Genomic DNA, 19,027 nt, shown 5'->3' with positions numbered 1-19,027 from the left:
CCACCCCAGAAGGAGCATTCAACCACCCGCCTTCTCCACCCCAACAACTTGACATAAACCCCCATCGTCAAGCCAGTCGTCCAAAGCTCCCGACAATAACAAAAAGTAAGCTTCTCCACCTGCCTCCTGCCAACTATGCCATGCTAACATGGACCACCCAGTCTCACTATATTAAAAGAAAATGGCCTTCAAATTCCTCTCGAATAGCACTCTCCGAGGCGAAAAGGCCGCCTTGGGAACCACGCTGCGCAGCCACTTTACCCCAGCAACGATCCTGCGCCTCATCCTCCGCCTCTTCCAATTCGTCATGGGTCTCACCGTCATCGGCATGTACGCCGTCGACCTCGACAACGCACGCAAGCAAGGCAAATACGTCGACTCAAAGTGGGTCTGGGCTACCCTCTGCGGCGCCCTCGGCGCCTTCGTATCCCTCCTATTCATGATCCCGTTTTTGGCGCGAGTGGTGCTGTTGTTTGCAGTGGATGTGGTTGTGTTCGTCTGCTACATTGTTGCGTTTGGGATTTTCGGAAACATGTATATTGGGGAGGATGCCGAGGGGGACAAGGGCGTGCAGAGGATGAAGAATGGTGTTTGGGTGCTGCTGACGAATGTGGTGCTTTGGTTTATCTCAGCCGTTGTGGGCGCGGCTTTGTTTTGGAGGGCGAGGAAGGCAAGGACGACGCATACCGGACGGGCGCCGCAGCACGTCTAGGTTTTCCCCTTTCTCCCCACCCCTTCTTCTTGTTTCCTGAGAAGAGAGGGAACGGAGGGAAAGAGGGCGTGCAAAGGCTTGATTTGGCTTAACATCCTTTGCTGACTTTCTTTTTTTCCCGCGGTTAACAGCGCGTTCGTACGTTCCGCATCCGAGATGTCGAAGATGCGCCGTTGAGCGATGGGACGAAGACGGTTGCTTGGGGTCCGACAACCGCATCGGCCGAATCGACAACATCGAGATTGTCCTCTGCTACCGATACCTCAACCCCCATCACCACCACCACCATGGACACGAAACCCCGCACCCCACCCATCTCCCGCAGTTTCCTCCCCGTTACAGTCCCCATATCCACCACCTGCTGTCCCTTTTGCTGCCCAAACAACCGCAACGACTCCATCACGCGTCCCCTATCACCGTCCTCGGAATCTTATTGTTCTTCTTCTTGTACGGATTCGGATACCGAAGATGCCAGCTCGACGTCTCCGGCTCCGCCTTCGTATCACACTGATCCTATGCCACCTACTCCCTAAGCACACTGAGCACTGTTTGAAAGGCTTTGAGATGAAATGCGGAATGAGGAGAGATGCTTACGATGGAGGAGGAGTTGAGTGCTTTGGGAACAAGTGGCGTTATTGTTAGATTTGAAATACCCCTTGTTTTTTGTTAGCTTTTCCCTATCAGACTTGATACCCCCTCTTCATTTTTTTTACTACCTCCTGCGATTTATGTGATGCTTGTTCAGATTGATGAGATATTATGTAACTATGCAGGACGATGTTACCCTTTTTCCGATCATGTTCACTGAAAAATGCTAGTTCGCTGTGGATGCCGTGCAAACATGGCTTTGTCTTACATAAAGCACTCCAAGTAGTTAACGTGCGGGATCAGTAAGCTGGGCAGATCAGTAAGCTGGGCACCCTACCAAACTTCACGCGAGGTTCTGTGCAATTGAGCCACAACAACACAATAGATATAGATAAAAATAAGAGATATAGTTTATTATACAGCTCTACATAAAGTGCGAGTGTGTCCTTGAATATAGCACTTTATACACGATGGCGGTGCGCGCTAACGTTGCTCACCACCCTAGCTCTAGCTAGCCTCTATCACTACCTTTTCTGCCTCTGCAATAAGCTGCTAAGCCTGCTGTACCTAGAGTACTCTACTAGAAGTAATATATTAACGCTATAAATCTTGCTTTTATCGCTGACGCTAAACTTCTACACGTAGCTTCTTATTCTCCTCTATAAGTATTATTGCTAATTGTATTGTAAGTAGGTGTTACACGGGGTTTAGATCTATACTTATCTTACTAGGTCCGCCACTATGGCCGGTGAGCTTTACGCTAGTGTTCCGTGAAGTTTGTTTAGCGAGACAGTAGAGTAGTGTGCTTAATTAGAAAGTAATAAAAGGTTTAATAACTTAATCTATATTGCTATAGACTGATAGGTAATAATCTTATTAAGTAAAGGTACTAGTAAGAAAGTATATTTTAAGTTGACTACAACGAGAGTAAATAATAAAATCTATCTATCCTTATATCCTTATTACTTCTAGTCCTGCTATTAGAATATTAGCTTACTATTACTAATAGTCGTCTCTACTTCTAATAGTTGCTATTATATACGGGCCCTGCCATCACTAATAGCACCGTCTTGGCGTGATGGCATATTACGTGACCTAGCCCGCGATGTCTATCCTTCCCGTTAGGATCCTAAGTGGTTTCCCAACTAACCATCGTCATACCCGGGGAGTGAATCCTTCTGCTTGTTGCTTGTAACAGTAGGCTGGTGAATCGGGTCTCGGTACTGTCACTAAGGGCCCCTGTAGCGCGCATGTACTAGCGAACGCACTTAGGCTTTGCATCTATTGCAGTTATTTGTATACTAAACTAGGTGTTGTGTAGATAGCATAGAATAAAAGATTACAGTCGTAACTGATGCAGTGCAGGCGTTCAAAAGGCGAACCTGCGTCATTTAGTGATTAGTGCAGTTACTCGGTCGCTAAAGCACTAGCAAGCTCGCACAGTACGTACGGCGCGCTTAGGTTCACCGTTTCCGTCCTGTATTAGTATAGGCTAGGCAACATTAACGCGCTTCGCATCTTTGCTACATACCCTGTCAAGCTCGCAACGCTAAAGGCGCGTTTGACATGGCCGCAGCTACTCTGCAGCCGCAGATGCAACAAGTTCAGCTAAGCCGAGGCGGTAAGCCATCTTCTTAACAAGAATAAGCAAAAGCAGTGTATCTCACGTCCCTCCCTATGTGGCGAGAAACCTGGTGGGCTAGCGTTAGTCAACAAGAGCGCATCATCAGCAGATGTGCTAGCACAATCCTCTAACTACTTTATCAGATAGTTCTACCCACCAGTATTTTCGTTATATAGAAAGGAGTGTTACTCTAAATAGAAATCCTATAACTATATAATCTCTAATTACCTCTACCCGTCTGCTAGCTTATTTTCTAGGATGCAGCTTTTCGTTTATTTCCTTTTCTTCCTTTCTTTTTATATAGCAGCTGAGCAGCTCTTTAAGCAAAAGCAAGCCCAGCTCAACAGATTCTGTTAGAAACTTAGTTTCATGCACGTTTATCATATGCGGTGTGAGGTAAGTAGAGATGTCAAATACAATAAGCAAAAGTAAGAGACCTTTATATATTTGAAAGATAAACACCATATTTAATCTTATTACATCTGTATTCATAACTTACTCTTTACTACGAACCTAGTTTTTTTATACTTACATCTTTCAATATGAAATACTCTATATTGTTAAGCATTCTCTTACCATGCATGGTCTTCGCCTCAGCAATGCCACCTAAGCAAGGAAACACTCAAGTTCAAGATCTTAAAGCGCGACAGGTAAGCTTATAGAGACTCAGCCTTCTTATTTATAAGAAGACTACTAACTCCTGCTGGATATATAGGACGTAAGTAGAACTATTGCCTTACATAGTATGCTAACCAGCCCATCTACTAACTGCTGCTGGATATATAGGCCGTAAGTAGGACTATCGCCTTATATAGCATGCTAACTAGTCCACCTACTAACTGCTGCTGGATATAGGACGTAAGTAGGACTATCGCCTTATATAGCATGCTGACTAGCCCACCTGCTAACTACTGCTGGATATAGTGCGTAAGTAGAACTATCGCCTTACATAGTATGCTAACCAGCCCACCTGCTAACTACTGCTGGATATATAGGAAGTAAGTAGAATATCGCCTTGCATGGCATGCTAACCAGCCCATCTACTAACTGCTGCTGGATATATAGGCCGTAAGTATCGCTTTATGTAGTATACTGACTAGTCTATCTACTAACTACTACTGGATACATAGATTGTAAGTAGAACTATCACCTTACATAGCATGCTGACCAGCCCATCTACTAACTGCTGCTGGATACATAGCTTGTAAGTAGAACTATCACCTTACATAGCATGCTGACCAGCCCATCTACTAACTGCTGCTGGATATACAGTGCGTAAGTAGAACTATCACCTTGCATGGCATGCTGACTAGCCTACCTGCTAACTGCTGCTGGCTATGCAGTAAGGTAGAAGAAATCCTTAGCCAAGAGATTGTTTATCAGAGTCTTGTCCGTTGTATGGAGTTCCCTAACGGGTTCAAGCTCAGGCCGGATCAAGACGGGTTCCTATCTTTATTATTGCCTGCTAGACGAGAAATTCATCTTATTGTCAGGGCCCGCGCGACCTATCCCCTCTTTTACGTATCTACCTACCTAATTACTAGGCTTGATGTGTTTTAACCACAATAGTTATCCCATGTATAGCTCCGTTGATGTAAGGGCATAGGCCCAAAAGCCTCACTCAGCTATCGCTTTCTTCCGCTTTCCCCTTACCTCCCCTTGCTGTTGCCTAACAAGCTACAGGCTTGACAAGCCGATTAATCAATATAATTGCTGATCAAGCCATTTGCCTTAGTGTTATATGTGTATACTATTCAGCTCCAGATACTGCCAACGCAGTTTACTGTACCTTTTTAGGAACGTGATGTCCTAGGTGGAGCTGAGCCAGTTATCGTCACATTCAGCTAGCTTTTTCCTAACAAGCCTCTGCTTTAGCTAAACTTAGTTGCTTTTTGTGATACATTTAGTAGGTAGAAGTAAGAATACCAGGAATAGCATTCATACAAATCCTTGAATTTCATCCCAAGGCTGAAATAGGAGCACTTATACTACGCAGGTCCTGAGCCTTTCTGGCCTGAGGGTGTTACACGGGGTTCGGCTATACTTCTCTGATCTCGATCCGGGTTAGGGCGAGTAGACTTCTGCGGTAGGCCGTGTGATTTCTTCGGCGCAGTTTCGATGGAAAAGAGTTATGGGTTATCAACTAAAAGATAAACAATCAATTCTATAGTTATAGAACTTCCTCCATCTAAGTGTTTCTCTCAGATCGTCTTCCTCTTGCTTTGAACATCAGTCGCAGAGACTAGTGTGTCTCGGTCCTCCTTTTTAAATGGCAGCCAGTATCTATGTTAGTCGTGCTCTAGCATAGGTTATGAATTCAATTCTATGTTTTTGTGCTAGTGTACGCTTACGATAGACATCATGGGCGGCAGTAGTAGAGTTATTTAACCGAGGGTGATTATGATGCGTATTTTAAACTTCTAACTTCTAATGGTTAGTCATGATCTTTTTCTCTTGAAGATAATAAGCTTAAAAGGACCGCTTATCAAGCGCGTACTGTAGTTTCTACGAGGTGTAAGGGTAGGATCTTATGTAATTAATAACCCAACCCTACACCTACCCGTGGCCCGTGCGATCCTACCCTATCCTACACAACACCATAGTAGGGGGGTTACCCATTCACCACCGTAGGTAGGACCAAAGACGGCGTAATATTTCTAACCGCCCTTCTAGATTTGTAGAGAACAGGTTTTTTTTAGAATAAGTGTTTTATTATCGCGGTGCAATACTAGCGACAGTATGGATTCTAAGATACTAAAATCGCAGATGCTTTGCGGCACGGGGGGATGTGCGTGACCCAGGGAGGGACGTTACACCTCTAGCTCATTACGCAGATTGTCACATAATTTATACCGTTGCTATCAGTCCATTTCCATCACTATCTCTTTAATAGCCTTGGCCGCTTCGAAATCCTACACGTTCAACAATCTCTCCATACGTCTATAAGATTAATAGTGCTGAATCATAGAGGTCTACGTACCTACATTGAAGCCTACTACGCATGCACCCAATTGCTCTGGGTGGGGGATGAAGAATAAGGCCATACATAGTGAAGCGAGACACACGCCGAAGAGAAGACGAATTCGCGGTACTTTGGAATCCAAATCTATATCTGTAGCCTTTTGATACGGGATAACTAATCTATTCTTGTTATCGTAGGAGTAAGAGCCTCAGACTTGAATAAAAGCCTGTGTAAACTGTAGAAAGTCTGGCCTAGAGCTAGATAGAGAGTTGAAGGATGCCAAAAAGTAACAAGGAGTTCGGGCTTGCAAATCAATTGCAGTGCGATATTTTAGGATACAAAAGCAAATGCACACAGTGCTGTTCGCTAGATCATTTTTTTTGTCTGGTCCTATGATAGAGCTGGATATATCGAGCAAAACTGCTTTGCAGTCACATACACAGTACAAAGTCTGAACAAGCTGTTTTTTTGGTTACTTTTCTTTTGTTAAGAGGTCAGTAGAAGATTGGCTCTTATGAGGCGTATTCCTCGTATTTACAAATGTAAAAGGTGGCTTACATGGCAAAATAAAAATAGAATTCCCGTTTGCAATACAAATATGTTACGAAGCTCGAATGAGCTTACGAGATACATGCACATTAGGCTAGAACAAACGTCATACGCGCGCCCTATTGTGGGACATCTGGATTATGTGTTCTCATTCTAGCCTATGATGCTTTTTGCTTCGTTTCAACGTCTGGTATTTTTTTAAAAAAAAATTCGAAACTCGAACGCAAGATTGCACTTGCAATCCTTCTCCCCTGCCCCTACAAAAACTCCCCGTGCGTTGGGTATGCAATATTTCCAGATATAGAATATCCGATTACCTCGCTCTGAGCGTCTTCTGAGGTCGCAAATTTCTAACCGGAGTGAACACCCAGCTCTGGAATCAGGGTGAACTGTTAGAAGACAGGAAGGGGGAATTGCTTCCAATCTGCCGCATTGTTGCTTGGAGTTTTTGCGGGTATAATCCGTCCATGATTATGTGATAGTAAACTGTAGAAGCGTGGTGAAGAGAAAATGATAAGAGACGGTTATTGAAAAAAAAACAAGAGACTGCTTCAGAAGGTTTCGTTGGGATGAGAGGTGAGAGGTGAGAGATGTAGTTAAGTGTCGAGCAGTATGATTGGCCGAGAGACAGGGACGTTAGCGGCACTTGGCGCAAAGGACTACAAGATGTTCGTACCATGAGGGGAACGCGATCCAGTCTAATCCAAACAGGCTGGACTATCATGCATCTATTCAATTGTTAGTAAGAGAAGTACAATAGGAGCAGACATCTCCTCTAGTCACAAACTCATGCAACATATCACATGTAAAAAAACCCTGCTCACTAGATAACCAGCAAACACAGTGTTGCTCAAAAAAAGGAAATTAGACTGGGAACAACAAAAAAACTAGCCAGACACCTTTCACAAATTCAAACAATCACAAAGCACGTGCAAGAGGCAAGCAGAAATGTTGATGACAGAAGTTTATTGGTATCTCGTGTCGATTAAGTCATACTATTATCGTGAAAGTAGCGAGAGACGCAGTGCTCATCGCTTAACCCATAGTGGTATCGTTCTGGATCTGTATCTAATGTTAGCGTAGGCCCGTGGAGTGGAATGATTGCCATGGTAGCACACCGGAAACGTACCGAAGTGAAATGTCGAGCTAGTAAAACACCTTAGATGGAGTGCTTGTTGGCATCGGCAGCGCCCTCGTGCTTCTTCTGGTTGATGGCGTCGCTGGCGGCGTTGAGTCCACCGGAGACACGGTCGCTGATGCTGTCGTTTCCGGGGACGTTGCCCTTGGCCTGCTGCTTGTTGGCCTCCTTGTTGGCCTCAGCAGCGTTGCCCTGGATGCTCTCAGAGACGTAGTTGGCGGCGTTCTTGACAGAGTTGACGGCCTGGCCGACGAGGCCCTCGTTGGGAGTGTTGGCGTTGGGAGCAGACATTTTGGCTGAAGGGTTGGTTGGAAGGGTTTGGTTTGAGTGGAAGGAAGTAGATGTTGAGAGTCGCAAGGTTGATTGTAGTGTGATGAGAGGCAGATGGAGGGTGGGTAAGGGTGGTATTTAAGTGCAAGCAGCAGTAGGTGAGAGGACGAGGCTAGCGAGAGCAAGCAGGCAGTGACGTATGTTTGTTTGGGTTGGGGGGGGCGCAGGCTACGTCACTGGGCAAGCGCATCGTGGGTGAGGGAAGGCGGGAGGGAGGCTAGCGTCGGTGGGAGCTGGAGGGCCAGACCATGCCAGTGCACGAGTGGGGGGCGAGGCCGGCTGGCTGCAGACAGCCCAAAGGGAGCAAATGGCAAAGCACAAGAGCGGTGCTTATTTGGTGAGATGCCACTGTAGATCGTCGAATCTGATGCGAATCGCGTCATGGGAGTTTTGTGGTGCGTGCTAGCGCGTCTGCTGCGTACCTGGTTGGCGCCCCGCTGCTGCCCCTCTACTGACGTCACTGCATTCAGCCGCGGCTTTGCATCTGCATCAAATACTGCCAGCGGCAACGCAAACCAGCACGCAATCGCCTGCCGCAGAGAGCGAGAGGCCACCTATTCTATTCCTGCCTGTCACGCGCGCCCCCCAGCTCGCCCATGCCCTCTTGGATGCATGCGGCTACCGTGTGTGCACGTCGTGTACTTGTACGTCTTGGTATGCAGGGCGCTCTCTCTCCCTTGACAAGGACGCGGCCTCGCCTTCTCCCCAACACGGGTGCTGTAGCCTGCCGACACGGACGCGTCCTTTGCCCGTAATCGTATGCCCTGTGCTGTTTGCATGTGAAAACGCTCCCCGAAACAAGCAACCAGTGCACCCACAAGGGACCAACCCAGGACCCTCAGATCCAGCAACGTCATCGGCGCACCTAATCGAGATCGGCTTTACCTCTTCGTCGGCTTACATACTTGCATACCTACAGACTCTGACTAGTCTGCGGGATATACAACGCAAACGTGTCTTCGCCCACTATGCCACCCGGCCAAGCTTTGTTGCATCGTGCAAATCATGCGTGACTGACGCCACTAACCTTCATCCCATCCCAGGGTGACCTGGCATCCTCATAAAGCGGGGGAAGCTCTTGTAGTTTGCCATGTTTGCGCCATAGCAAAGGCCACTTGTGCATCCTGCTAACGCCATGGGGGCTAGTAGCCTTTTGCTTTGCCCCCTTTTACCTACTCGACCAAGATTTTATCCTCTACATTTCCTGCTGCAACTGCGTCGCCCCCTCTCATCACCCTTGGGCTAGACCGTGCCTCGTCTTCTCCGGTACTCCCGCACTTGGTTGGGCAGCGCTCAGTGGCAGGCGACGACGACTCTGTTTCATCTTCGTCACAAGGGCTTTGCCTCTGGTAAAGCGTGTCCACAGTACGCTTATTGCATACACACTCGCCAGATCCCTTTGTTGAACCTTGGGCTTCAACACCTGCTTGCTCATCCACGGCTTCAAGCTGTACCCTCTTTGCTCCTTTTGGGTTCAATGCGTCTCGGTCGTGTCCATTACAGTTGATTCTTCCAAAATCTCTTTTTTTTTAAAAAAAAAAAAAGAAAAAAATCACAAATCCCTGCTTTGTCGCAGTTGCAAATTTGCGGCAATGTGTTGGCAATCCCATCTTGACACTGGAAATTGACACTACTCCTTGGAATTGGCTCCTGGGATCATGCTGCCAGATAGCTTGGCTTCGCATGTCGTCTTCCTGCCGCCTGATGAACATCCCCTCTCAACCGACTGGCTCAGATAAATCCTGTTGTCCTTTCCGTCGTATCCAGTCCATCATCTCAGCCAAAGGACGGTGCCGAATGCGGGGCACATGCACGCTCGGACAGCATCGATATTGATTCATCCAACTGCAAAACTGGCTCAAATAACCCCCAATCACTGCACCGATCGACGTGGCCTTGTGACACTCTACTGCTTTACTCCAAACCCGCAAGCCCCGGATTCAAGCTCAAACCCAAACTTTGCTTTTGGAGCCTGAGCCGACGACCTCGGCTACGACTGCTACTCTCTCTCATGTCCCATATCACATCGCCCGCATCCGTCGACTCATGTCCGTCACGCCACACGGGGGAGGAATCCATGGAAAAATCGATGAATGAGATTAATTGCTACTGCGAGCAGTTTGTCTAAAGCCTCTATAGTACCAAAAAAAGTGTATACAAGAAAGTGTGAACGAAGGGTAGGAAAGGAATCGTGGCAGCGCCTGGTCCAGCAAGCCCGCTGTCGCTCGTGCATGCTTCCGCCGACTGGGTATCGTAGCTTTAAAGAATGGTACAATGGGGCCGGTGAGCCTTGCGCTTTGGCCGTCCCGTGTGAGTTCTGCTCCTGGGACCGCCAGGCCTCGGGGAATCCGGTGGGGCCATGCGGTTTCGTTCGTTCTGATCCTTGCGGATGATTTGCCTGCAGAGGTCGACAAAGGCTTCGTCGACATTGGCTCTCCTTCGAGCACTGGTTTCGAAATAAGGAACGTTCCATTCACGCGAAATGGCAAATGCTCGTGGGCGCGGCACGGCACGGTCGTCTTCTAGGTCCGACTTGTTGCCAATGAGAACCATGGGTACGTTGCTGTCTTCCTTGATGCGTCGTATCTGCTCACGCAGCTCGGCAAGCTCCCAAAAGGAAGATTCTGATGTGATGCTGAAGACCAAAAGGAATCCTTGGCCCGTTTTCATGTACAGTTCTCTGCATCCGTGTAAGTTTTGATGTTTACCGAGTAAGGGGGTAGTAGGAAACTCTACCTCATGGCAGCTATTGTCGTGTTAGTCTTGGGTCCACGTGGGGTGGGGCTATGTATGTAATCACTTACTAAACTGCTCTGTGCCGGCAGTATCCAAGATCTCGAGAATGACATGACGGCCCTGGGAGGGAGAGTGGGTCAGTGAAAAAAACGCGGCTAGTAAGAGTGTCGTGTACGCACGTCTACTTCGAGGACCTTTCGGTACGAGTCCTCGATGGTGGGATCATAGCTCTCTATCCACACGTTTTGCACAAACTGGGCTGTAGGAGCAAGAGGATCAGCATGTTTGGCAGCCAAGGCAGGGTTGAGGGAGTAGAGTTGAGGCAAGAACATACCTGTTAGGCAGCTTTTTCCGACTCCACCTGGAGCGCCACCGCCGTCAGTAGACTTCTAGTTGCTGATCACGTTTTCGCTAGCTTACCGGAACCCAGGACGACTATGTGGTACTCGCGTTGCGACATGCTTCAGAGGAGCTCGAGGGTTTGTCGCGAGGTTGGGGAAGAGATTTAGCGGCGAGAGGCAAGCTTTGTTACCCTGTGTGGCGGTGTGCTGCGCGGGTTGTGGTGTGGCACAGATGGAGGAGCTTGTCAAAGGCGCCGCGTTGCTCAGACACGGCGTGGGCGTGTACCAGCGATCTGAGTCGGGGCGGTGCGCGCGTTGTACTGGGCTGGGAGCCAACCACACTTGTCAGCGCATGTATTGCTAAACCCAGGTGGCGTCCAATCAGACAAAAGCAGCCTCGAATACTCGCGTCAACAAGCCATTGAGGCGACTGGACGGCATGCAGGTGGTCCGGAAAGTTTGTGTAACTCACATGGGCAATGCGCGAGGCTGGGCCTTTGGGGGGGGCAGAGATTTTTTTTTGCTTGTGCTTGTCTGCAAGTCACGTGCAGGACGGGGGCGGCGGACAGGATAAGGATAGCAGCAGAGAGCAGGACAGGCAGGACGGAGCAGCAGCGACAACTGGGGAACAGCGAGGATGATTAGGACGGAGGGACCAAGGGGACATGGATGCAGCAGAGGCAGACGCAGACGCAGACGCAGACGCAGCAGGCTGGCTAGGGCTTAGCAGAAGATATGGCGGATAACGTGGTGCGTGGCGGCGTCGGTTGCCAGCGAGGCTGCCGTGCGCTCGGCTCTGGGGTGCAGGCCGTGTGGGTGCAGCGTCCAGGCCGCGGAGCAGCCAGAACAGAAACAAAGGGCCGGGCGAGGCGGGCGAGGTTGGGAGCTGCGGGGTGGGGGTGGTTTGGTGCGAGGGGATCCAGGGTGGTGATAAGTGAAGCGGCGGTTGGGCGGTTTGGGGAGCGTCGAGGGGGATGGGCACGACAAAAGCAATCCCATCACCGTGATAAAGCTGTGGCCGTCAGGGAGCCAGCCGCGAAACCGACCCGGCCTGGCGGGACACAGGCCCATTGACCACGCTCAGCACCCAAGATGCCTCCCCTCCCCCCATGGCCCCCCGGTCTGCCACGCCGGCTTGACACGCCGGCGCCCGTTGCAACGGCTGGGTTGTTGTGTCTATGTGGGCGTGTGTGTGCGCATGTTGGATGTGCATGTGTCTGGTACGTGTCCATGTGTGGATGTGTATACACAAGCATGTATCTGCACGTGTGCCCCAAGCATGCGCGGCAGTGTGCAGCAAACCCACAAGCACCACCAAAGCCAGCATGGCTGGCGAGGCTGCGAACTGCGAACCCAAGGCGGTGCCGGCCCCTGGTGCCAACACGGACTTGGGCTCCGAAGCCATAGCGGTGGAGCTCGCGTGGTGCCGCCGCCGGAACAATCGACCTGACGCCGTGGATGCGCTTCTAGCGTCGAAGCCGACAAGGCCCAACCCAGATGCTCTGCCACACGCCCGACTACTGTACTATGTACGCACACCACTCGCACCGCCGTCGACAGTCGCCCACGCCCATTCCACCCCCCGCTGGCCCCTCTGCTCGCCTGCAAATTGACTTTGGCTGCCACCACGACCAGCGCCAGCACCAGCACGGGCACCGGCACCGGCACCAGCACGACAAATACCTACGGGGACTGCCTGCCGCTGCTGACCGACCGACTGGCTGGGCTGACTGACGGACTGATCGACTGCCTGACTACCCTCCCCAACCCGTCAATCAATGGCTGCTTGTTTGATTGATTGATTGAACGAATGAATCAAGGAATGCTTCCGCAGCAGGCCCCTGCGCACGTGCCTTCGCCCTGATTACGTGATGCCCATCCTGCCCGTACCGTACGCTGACCGCAGCGGATCCAACCTCGACCAGCTGCGCTGCTACCCCACCATACAATGCGTCTCCATGCTGCCCTCGCCCTCGCAGCATGCCTCGCCCCGGCCGCAGCTGTCTTCGAGGACGAAGCCCATCACATTGACTTCCACTATGCCCTGCTAGGCCTCCCCAAGCATGATGCCACCTTCTTCCAAAAGCCCTACCCTGGCTCAAAGGCCTCGCTGCTCTACTCGCTATCCGACAATAACACCGTCGCCGCAATCAATCCAAAGGACGGCGCTCTAGTATGGCGCCATCCCCTCCCCGCAGCTGCTGCTGCTGACGACGTCGCCCATCTGCGTGCCGGCAACGAGCAAGACACCGTCATCAGCGCCCTCGGCCAGCGCGTCGTCGCGTGGAGTGCCTCCGACGGCCGCCTCGTCTGGGACACCGCCACCCCCGCTGCCCGCGTTGAAGATCTCGAGATACTCGAGCAGGAGGATGGCATGTCAATTGATGCAGCCAAAGACGTCCTCGTCTTACTGGCCGCCGACGCCAGTCTCAGTGTCAAGAGGCTTGATGGAAAGACTGGCCAGCCCAAGTGGACACACGAGGATACAAGGTGGGCAATGCCATTGTTTGCTTCCCCCCCAAAAAAGGAAACCAACTAACTCAATGACAGCGGAGACACGCCATTCCAGCTCTCGACCTCGCCAACCACAATCTACTATATTGCCCTCCACACGCCTGTGCTCGGTGCGTCCAAGCTGCGAATCACCTCGCTCAGCCCCATAACCGGCAAGAAACTCGACCAGTACACTCTCAACTCCGACGCCGAAATATCCTCGCGTGACCGTATCCTGTTTGCAGGAGCCAACACCGCTGCCCCGCTGCTGGTGTGGACCGACAAGGCGAACAAGGTCCTAAAGGTGAACATCATAGGCACAAAGGCTGTATCCAGCTTCCCAACCCCAGACAATGTCGTCGTGGAGAGCATTGTACTTCACGCTCCTAGCCATGTAAACTCTCGTGCCCACTTCCTCGTCGAGTACCAAACAGCCGTCGGCCACTTGGCCGAGGTGTTCCACGTCGACCTAAAGAAGAACACCGTCTCCAGGGCCTACGCCCTGCCAGAGCTTACGACAAAAGGAACTTTTTCCACGAGCACGTCAGACGCAAACGTATACTTTACAAGGATTACACAAGAAGAAATGATGGTCTTTTCATCCGTCTCAAACGACCTCTTGGGACGCTGGAGCGTCAAGAGCTCGCCCGCACTTGCCGGTGCCCACCCTGTTCATGCGCAATCCGAGGTTGTCGTACGAGATGCCACTGCAAGCGCCATCAGATCATCGGTCCTTTATTCTAACGGGCAGTGGGCTCTTCTCCGAAATGACGACTTGGCTTGGACAAGACCAGAGTTTCTCGCACGGACCGTCTCTGCGGTATGGGCTGACCTTCCTGAACAAGAGGCCCTAGCGCAAGCACTTGCAGACGAAAGTCATCGCAACCTTGTCTCGGCTTACATGCACCGTGTGCAAAGACACATTCAAGACTTGAAGCATTTTCCAGCCTGGGCGCAGGCAATACCCCAGCGACTGCTTGGTAGCGTCCTTGGACAGACAAAAGAGACGACAATCGGCGAAATCCAGCAAGACACGTTTGGGTTCCACAAACTCGTCGTTGTTGCCACTGATACCGGACGTCTTGCTGCACTTGACGTTGGCTCACGAGGCAAGATTATGTGGAATGTTGATCTTGGCAAGCTCGCACCTATCAGCGACTTTCAACATCCTCGGCTCAAGGCCCATAGCGGCTATGTCCAAGTCAAGGATGCTGTGTCCGAGAAGTCACTGGTCATCAACTCTACCACAGGCAGCCTTGTTTCGCCCGCCAATGTCAAGCTTGAAACTCGGTTGGTCTCCGAGGGACAAACCCTTGTGGCATTTACGTTTGTAGATGGAACACTGAGAGGCTATCTACAGAATCAGCCCAGTTCGGAGCCAGTGTGGAGTTTCTGTCCTGCCGGCGAGGAGCGGATCGTCAACTATGTTGCTCGGCCTGTCAAAGATCCCGTTGCCTCCATTGGCAAGGTACTCGGCGACCGAAGAGTGCTGTACAAGTACCTTAACCCCAACCTAGTTTTGGTCACGACAGTTGTCGACTCGACACGATCTGCATCTGTTTACTTGCTCGACTCTGCCTCGGGACAATTGTTGCACACCGTATCGCATAACGGAGTCGACACTTCTCGGCCCATTCCGGCCACCATTTCGGAGAATTGGTTCACATATGCGCTGACCATTGACGCGGATTCGGGTTCGGCTTCACGTGGTTATCAGCTGGTTGTCTCTGACCTTTACGAGTCTCCGCTCCCCGATGACAGAGGTCCACTTGGCGCCTCCTCCAACTCGTCGACAGTACAGCCCTCGAATGCAGCCGGCGATGCTATACGACCGTATGTCATATCCCAAAGCTACCAGGTTCCAGCAGAAATCTCGCACATGGCTGTGACACAAACCAAGCAGGGCATCACCAGCCGCGAGCTTCTCATCACCGTCCCCTCCATCAACTCCATCATCGGTATTCCTCGCTCTGTCATCGATCCCCGTCGACCCATCGGCCGCGACCCTACCGCACAAGAACAATCCGAGGGTCTAGCCAAGTACGCGCCTCTTATCAACTTTGATCCCAAGTGGCACCTTACCCACAAGTACGAGGTGATTGGTATCAAGGACATCATCACCAGTGAAAGCGGACTTGAAAGTACCAGTCTGGTATTTGCATATGGCCATGACATTTTCGGAACAAGGGTTGCCCCTAGTTTTGCGTTTGACGTGCTAGGCAAGGGATTCAACAAGATTTCCATGTTGTTGACTGTTGTGGGATTGTTTGTTGGTGTTTTGTTTGTTGCGCCTTTGGTGAGTATTTCTTTTTCTTTGTTCATATACATGGAGATGAATAGTGTTGCTAACAGAGTTTGTAGGTGAGGAGAAAGCAGATCAACACTCTGTGGACGATATGATGAGATCATATAGGCGAGATGCGGAAATAGTATAATGTGGAGCAGCATTTTAGAGACTTGATCTTCAAGTAGGATATGGGACAGTCAGTCCACCTACTATAAGTAATAGTTCACGATGAGGTAGGTAAGTTTGACGAATATAAGCATGTAGGCAAGTGCATTTGGAGCATCTGATTAAAAAAAAAGGCTTTCAACCATGGAGTATGTCAACTTAGCGTAAGACTTGTTGTAAAAAAAATATATTCCATATCCAAGACCTCTGTTTACTTTTCAGCCAACAATCTGCGTTGCAACTTGCTACTTGATGGTATACTTCACGATTACTACGCTTCCACCACAATCCGAACAACAATCACTCCCCCTCCCCCCTCCCTTACTTAATCATCCACACTCTTAACAAAAACCCTCAACCCCTTACTCTCTAGACTCGGAACGGGAATCAAAAAATCATGCCCAACCTCGACATCCGCCACACTGCTCTCAAACAAGTCATACTTGTACCGGCGAAACATCATACCGAGGACGAGATACATTTCCGTCCAGGCCATGGTAATGCCCAAGCAGGCTCTTGTGCCGCGCCCAAAACACACCAAGAAGCGATCCAACGGCAGTCCATCCTGGGTGCGGGGATCGGCGAGCCAGCGCTCTGGCATGAAAGCGGTGGAGTCTGGGAAGATGGCGGGATCGTGCGAGGAATCGGATATGGTCATTGACTTAGTTGTGATTCCTGCGCGTCAGCCCGACAAAAAAAAACACATGGGATATTGGCACGCCGGTACATTGGTAAGGAATATAATCGAGATGAGATTGTTAAAAGGGGGAAGGGGGGAACTAAACGTACAACACAGGTATTTGGGGGTATAACCCAGTCTTTGTAATGCAAGGGGGTCTTGTGGGTCCTGGGGTTCCTGGATGAGATGCCGTAGGATAGGCGTATGGCTTCCATGATTACAGCTTTCAAATAGGGCATTTTCTCCAGCACGGCTAGGTCCAGGTCGTTCTTGTTGGGGAAGGCGGCGACGAGGTCTGTATGGAGGCGGTGGTATATGTGCGGTGTGTTGATGATGTGGAAGGCGGCTACGGCGAGGGAGAAGGCTGTTGTTTCGACGCCGCCGCCGAGAATGACTTGGGCCTCTTCTGCGAGTCGCCGGTGGGATTTATCTTGAGGAGGTAGTTTGGAGTCGAGGATTTCTTGGAAGATGGTTTTTTTGGCGTCGTTGGATTTGAGGTCTTCGCCGCGGAGGGTGCGGGTGATTAGGGCGCGGTGGTCCTGTATACCCCCACGAGGGTTAGTAGTTAGTACGTGTGGGAGTATGTAAAGGCATAGACTAAATTTACTGGAGCGGAGAATTGGGGAAGAGGGGTCTCCGAGGAGCTGGGGGGATGGAGTGATGTAAGGATGTGTGTATGTGTGTGCCACGTACCTGCTTGAATTTTAGGATGGGTTTTGCAGCAGGCTGCAGCCACCCGGTGATTTGATCAGGGATGGCGTCCATGATCTGTGTAAAGGGCCCTGGTTAGTGTATGCCGTGTCGTGTCGTCAACGGAGTGGGACCGGGGGGGGGAGGGGGTCCACAAGGGATTGCCACATGGATATTTTGAGCAATCTAAACATAGAGACGTACAGGAAGGATCATGGGGAATTGCTTAGCGAGATGGCCCATGCCGGAAATCTTGATAAAAGCGTCATGGAAGGACTCGAATTGAGGATTCTTGAGGTGGTTGTAGTTGAAGCCGAAAAAGTAGTCCATGATGGTGTCGCCAGTCAGGGCGGGAAAGGCATGGGTGAGATTGAGCGGCTCTGCACGCTCCTCAAACTCTTGCATGCGATAAGCAAGCGTGTCAACATGGCGGTAGATGATGTGGACAAAGTCGAGAATGGAACGACGTGAGAACCTACAAAGAGGTATCAGTTGAACGTTATCTTCGGTAATAGTAGACTAATATCATATGATCCAGCAAGGAACATATGCACGACATACATGGGGGCCAATGCGGCACGTCGCCGCTTATGTGCTTCGGCGTTTACCGTGGCCAGCACACCGTCGGCGACGCCAAATCGCTTGTCCCATCCTTCCTTGTCGAGATGGACGTTCTTGGGATAGAGTTGGTCGAAGAATCGTGAGTCTCGGATATGCAGCTCGTCGGGTGTTACTCGAATAATGGGGCCTGCCAGGCTTGGGTAAGTCAAGCGAACCAACGACAGTCGCATGTAGCCAGTCCATGCGGGGAGGCAAAGTGTTGGTGGCCAAGTTGCAGCGTACCGTATTGGTCGTGGAGTTTGGATATCTGCTTCGAGTATTGTCCTTTGAGAACTATCTCGTAGTAGCCTTCGTAGAAGCTTGTGACAGCCGCGATCTTAGGCCCCGGAAACTTGGCTAGTGGATGGAGATAGAGGCGGTAAAAGGCACGTGCAATCAGATAGGCAAGGTACGCAGCGAAGCAAAGGAGCGGTACAGAAGGAAGCACTCGCGCGGTGTACGCGTTGGTCTGAGATGTCATGGCGGGCTGACTGCTAGGGTCAAGGGACAACCAGGTTGAAGCATGTGTCGGGACAGGAATGAACGGGTAGAGGACAGGGAATTGTGATCTTTTTGACTATGTACATTGTGCTACGGGGCTATGGCCGTGTAGAGTAGGCAAGTGGATACACGGCATGCATGCATGACGGATGGGTAGGGGTCCATTGTCAGACGGGTAATCTGACGGATTGAAGCCCACTCTGGCAGCAGGAAGACGAGAGGAGACAGAAGAACACAGATGACAAGTGGATGATGGGCAACCGCGCCGCAGCGTTAGACGAGAAGGGACAAGAAAATACAGATAATCGGTGGGTGGATGGGCAACCGCCCCACATCGTAAGACGGAGGTTGTGCAGGCTAAAAGCTGAGATGGAGTAGTTGTTACTAGCGGGCTGTGGGTTGGACAGGGGGTGGCAGCGAACAATGGCCCTGGAGCCACGAGACGCCAATGCACGCCTCCCACACACACACACACTGTGAGCAGTAACATGGCATGATGGATCCGCTTGCTGTGGCCTAGGCGCGCTGCGTCTCGTTGGTCCTATAAGGCCGGTCGCTGTCCACGGCTTGGGTTGAATTGAGTTCTGTCGTCCCGCACATCATACTCACTACCTGGTCTGAGGATACACGAC

The 19,027-nt window shown here is 50.6% G+C and overlaps 5 protein-coding genes across 5 annotated transcripts; 2 read left to right on the top strand and 3 right to left on the bottom strand.

Moving 5' to 3' along the window:
- Nucleotides 1-181: 181 nt before the first annotated feature.
- Nucleotides 182-1,245, top strand: PSV08DRAFT_402373 (uncharacterized protein; the record flags this gene model as incomplete). Its single annotated transcript, XM_014223151.2, has 2 exons — nucleotides 182-637; nucleotides 844-1,245. The coding sequence occupies 2 exons, from the start codon at nucleotides 182-184 to the stop codon at nucleotides 1,243-1,245; spliced, it is 858 nt and encodes a 285-aa protein (XP_014078626.2).
- A 6,140-nt stretch (nucleotides 1,246-7,385) lies between these two features.
- Nucleotides 7,386-7,948, bottom strand: PSV08DRAFT_362786 (uncharacterized protein). The gene is made up of 2 exons (XM_066093037.1): nucleotides 7,565-7,948; nucleotides 7,386-7,497 (listed from the first exon to the last, which is right to left on the bottom strand). Exon 1 carries the CDS (start codon nucleotides 7,862-7,864, stop codon nucleotides 7,595-7,597), a length of 270 nt encoding a protein of 89 aa, XP_065949010.1. The 5' UTR covers nucleotides 7,865-7,948; the 3' UTR covers nucleotides 7,386-7,497; nucleotides 7,565-7,594.
- Nucleotides 7,949-9,984: 2,036 nt separating this feature from the next.
- PSV08DRAFT_224487 (P-loop containing nucleoside triphosphate hydrolase protein) lies at nucleotides 9,985-11,133 on the bottom strand. Its single transcript, XM_066092191.1, has 4 exons — nucleotides 11,060-11,133; nucleotides 10,819-11,000; nucleotides 10,704-10,759; nucleotides 9,985-10,583 (listed from the first exon to the last, which is right to left on the bottom strand). The coding sequence occupies exons 1-4, from the start codon at nucleotides 11,097-11,099 to the stop codon at nucleotides 10,163-10,165; spliced, it is 699 nt and encodes a 232-aa protein (XP_065949009.1). The 5' UTR covers nucleotides 11,100-11,133; the 3' UTR covers nucleotides 9,985-10,162.
- A 1,795-nt stretch (nucleotides 11,134-12,928) lies between these two features.
- Nucleotides 12,929-16,130, top strand: PSV08DRAFT_224484 (uncharacterized protein; the record flags this gene model as incomplete). The annotated part of the gene is made up of 3 exons (XM_014223149.1): nucleotides 12,929-13,470; nucleotides 13,531-15,769; nucleotides 15,835-16,130. 3 exons carry the CDS (start codon nucleotides 12,929-12,931, stop codon nucleotides 15,871-15,873), a joined length of 2,820 nt encoding a protein of 939 aa, XP_014078624.1. The 3' UTR covers nucleotides 15,874-16,130.
- PSV08DRAFT_391557 (cytochrome P450) lies at nucleotides 15,832-18,375 on the bottom strand (the record flags this gene model as incomplete). The annotated part of the gene is made up of 6 exons (XM_014223148.2): nucleotides 15,832-16,586; nucleotides 16,715-17,143; nucleotides 17,298-17,372; nucleotides 17,499-17,769; nucleotides 17,856-18,042; nucleotides 18,138-18,375. The coding sequence occupies 6 exons, from the start codon at nucleotides 18,373-18,375 to the stop codon at nucleotides 16,251-16,253; spliced, it is 1,536 nt and encodes a 511-aa protein (XP_014078623.1). The 3' UTR covers nucleotides 15,832-16,250.
- Nucleotides 18,376-19,027: the final 652 nt, after the last annotated feature.

This window comes from Bipolaris maydis, assembly GCF_028858645.1.
Source record: "Bipolaris maydis strain C4 unplaced genomic scaffold PSV08scaffold_8, whole genome shotgun sequence".
Classification (NCBI taxonomy): Eukaryota; Fungi; Ascomycota; class Dothideomycetes; order Pleosporales; family Pleosporaceae; genus Bipolaris; species Bipolaris maydis.
The sequence above is the reverse complement of the archived record's forward strand: the minus strand, read 5'-3'. Positions and strand labels throughout refer to the sequence as shown.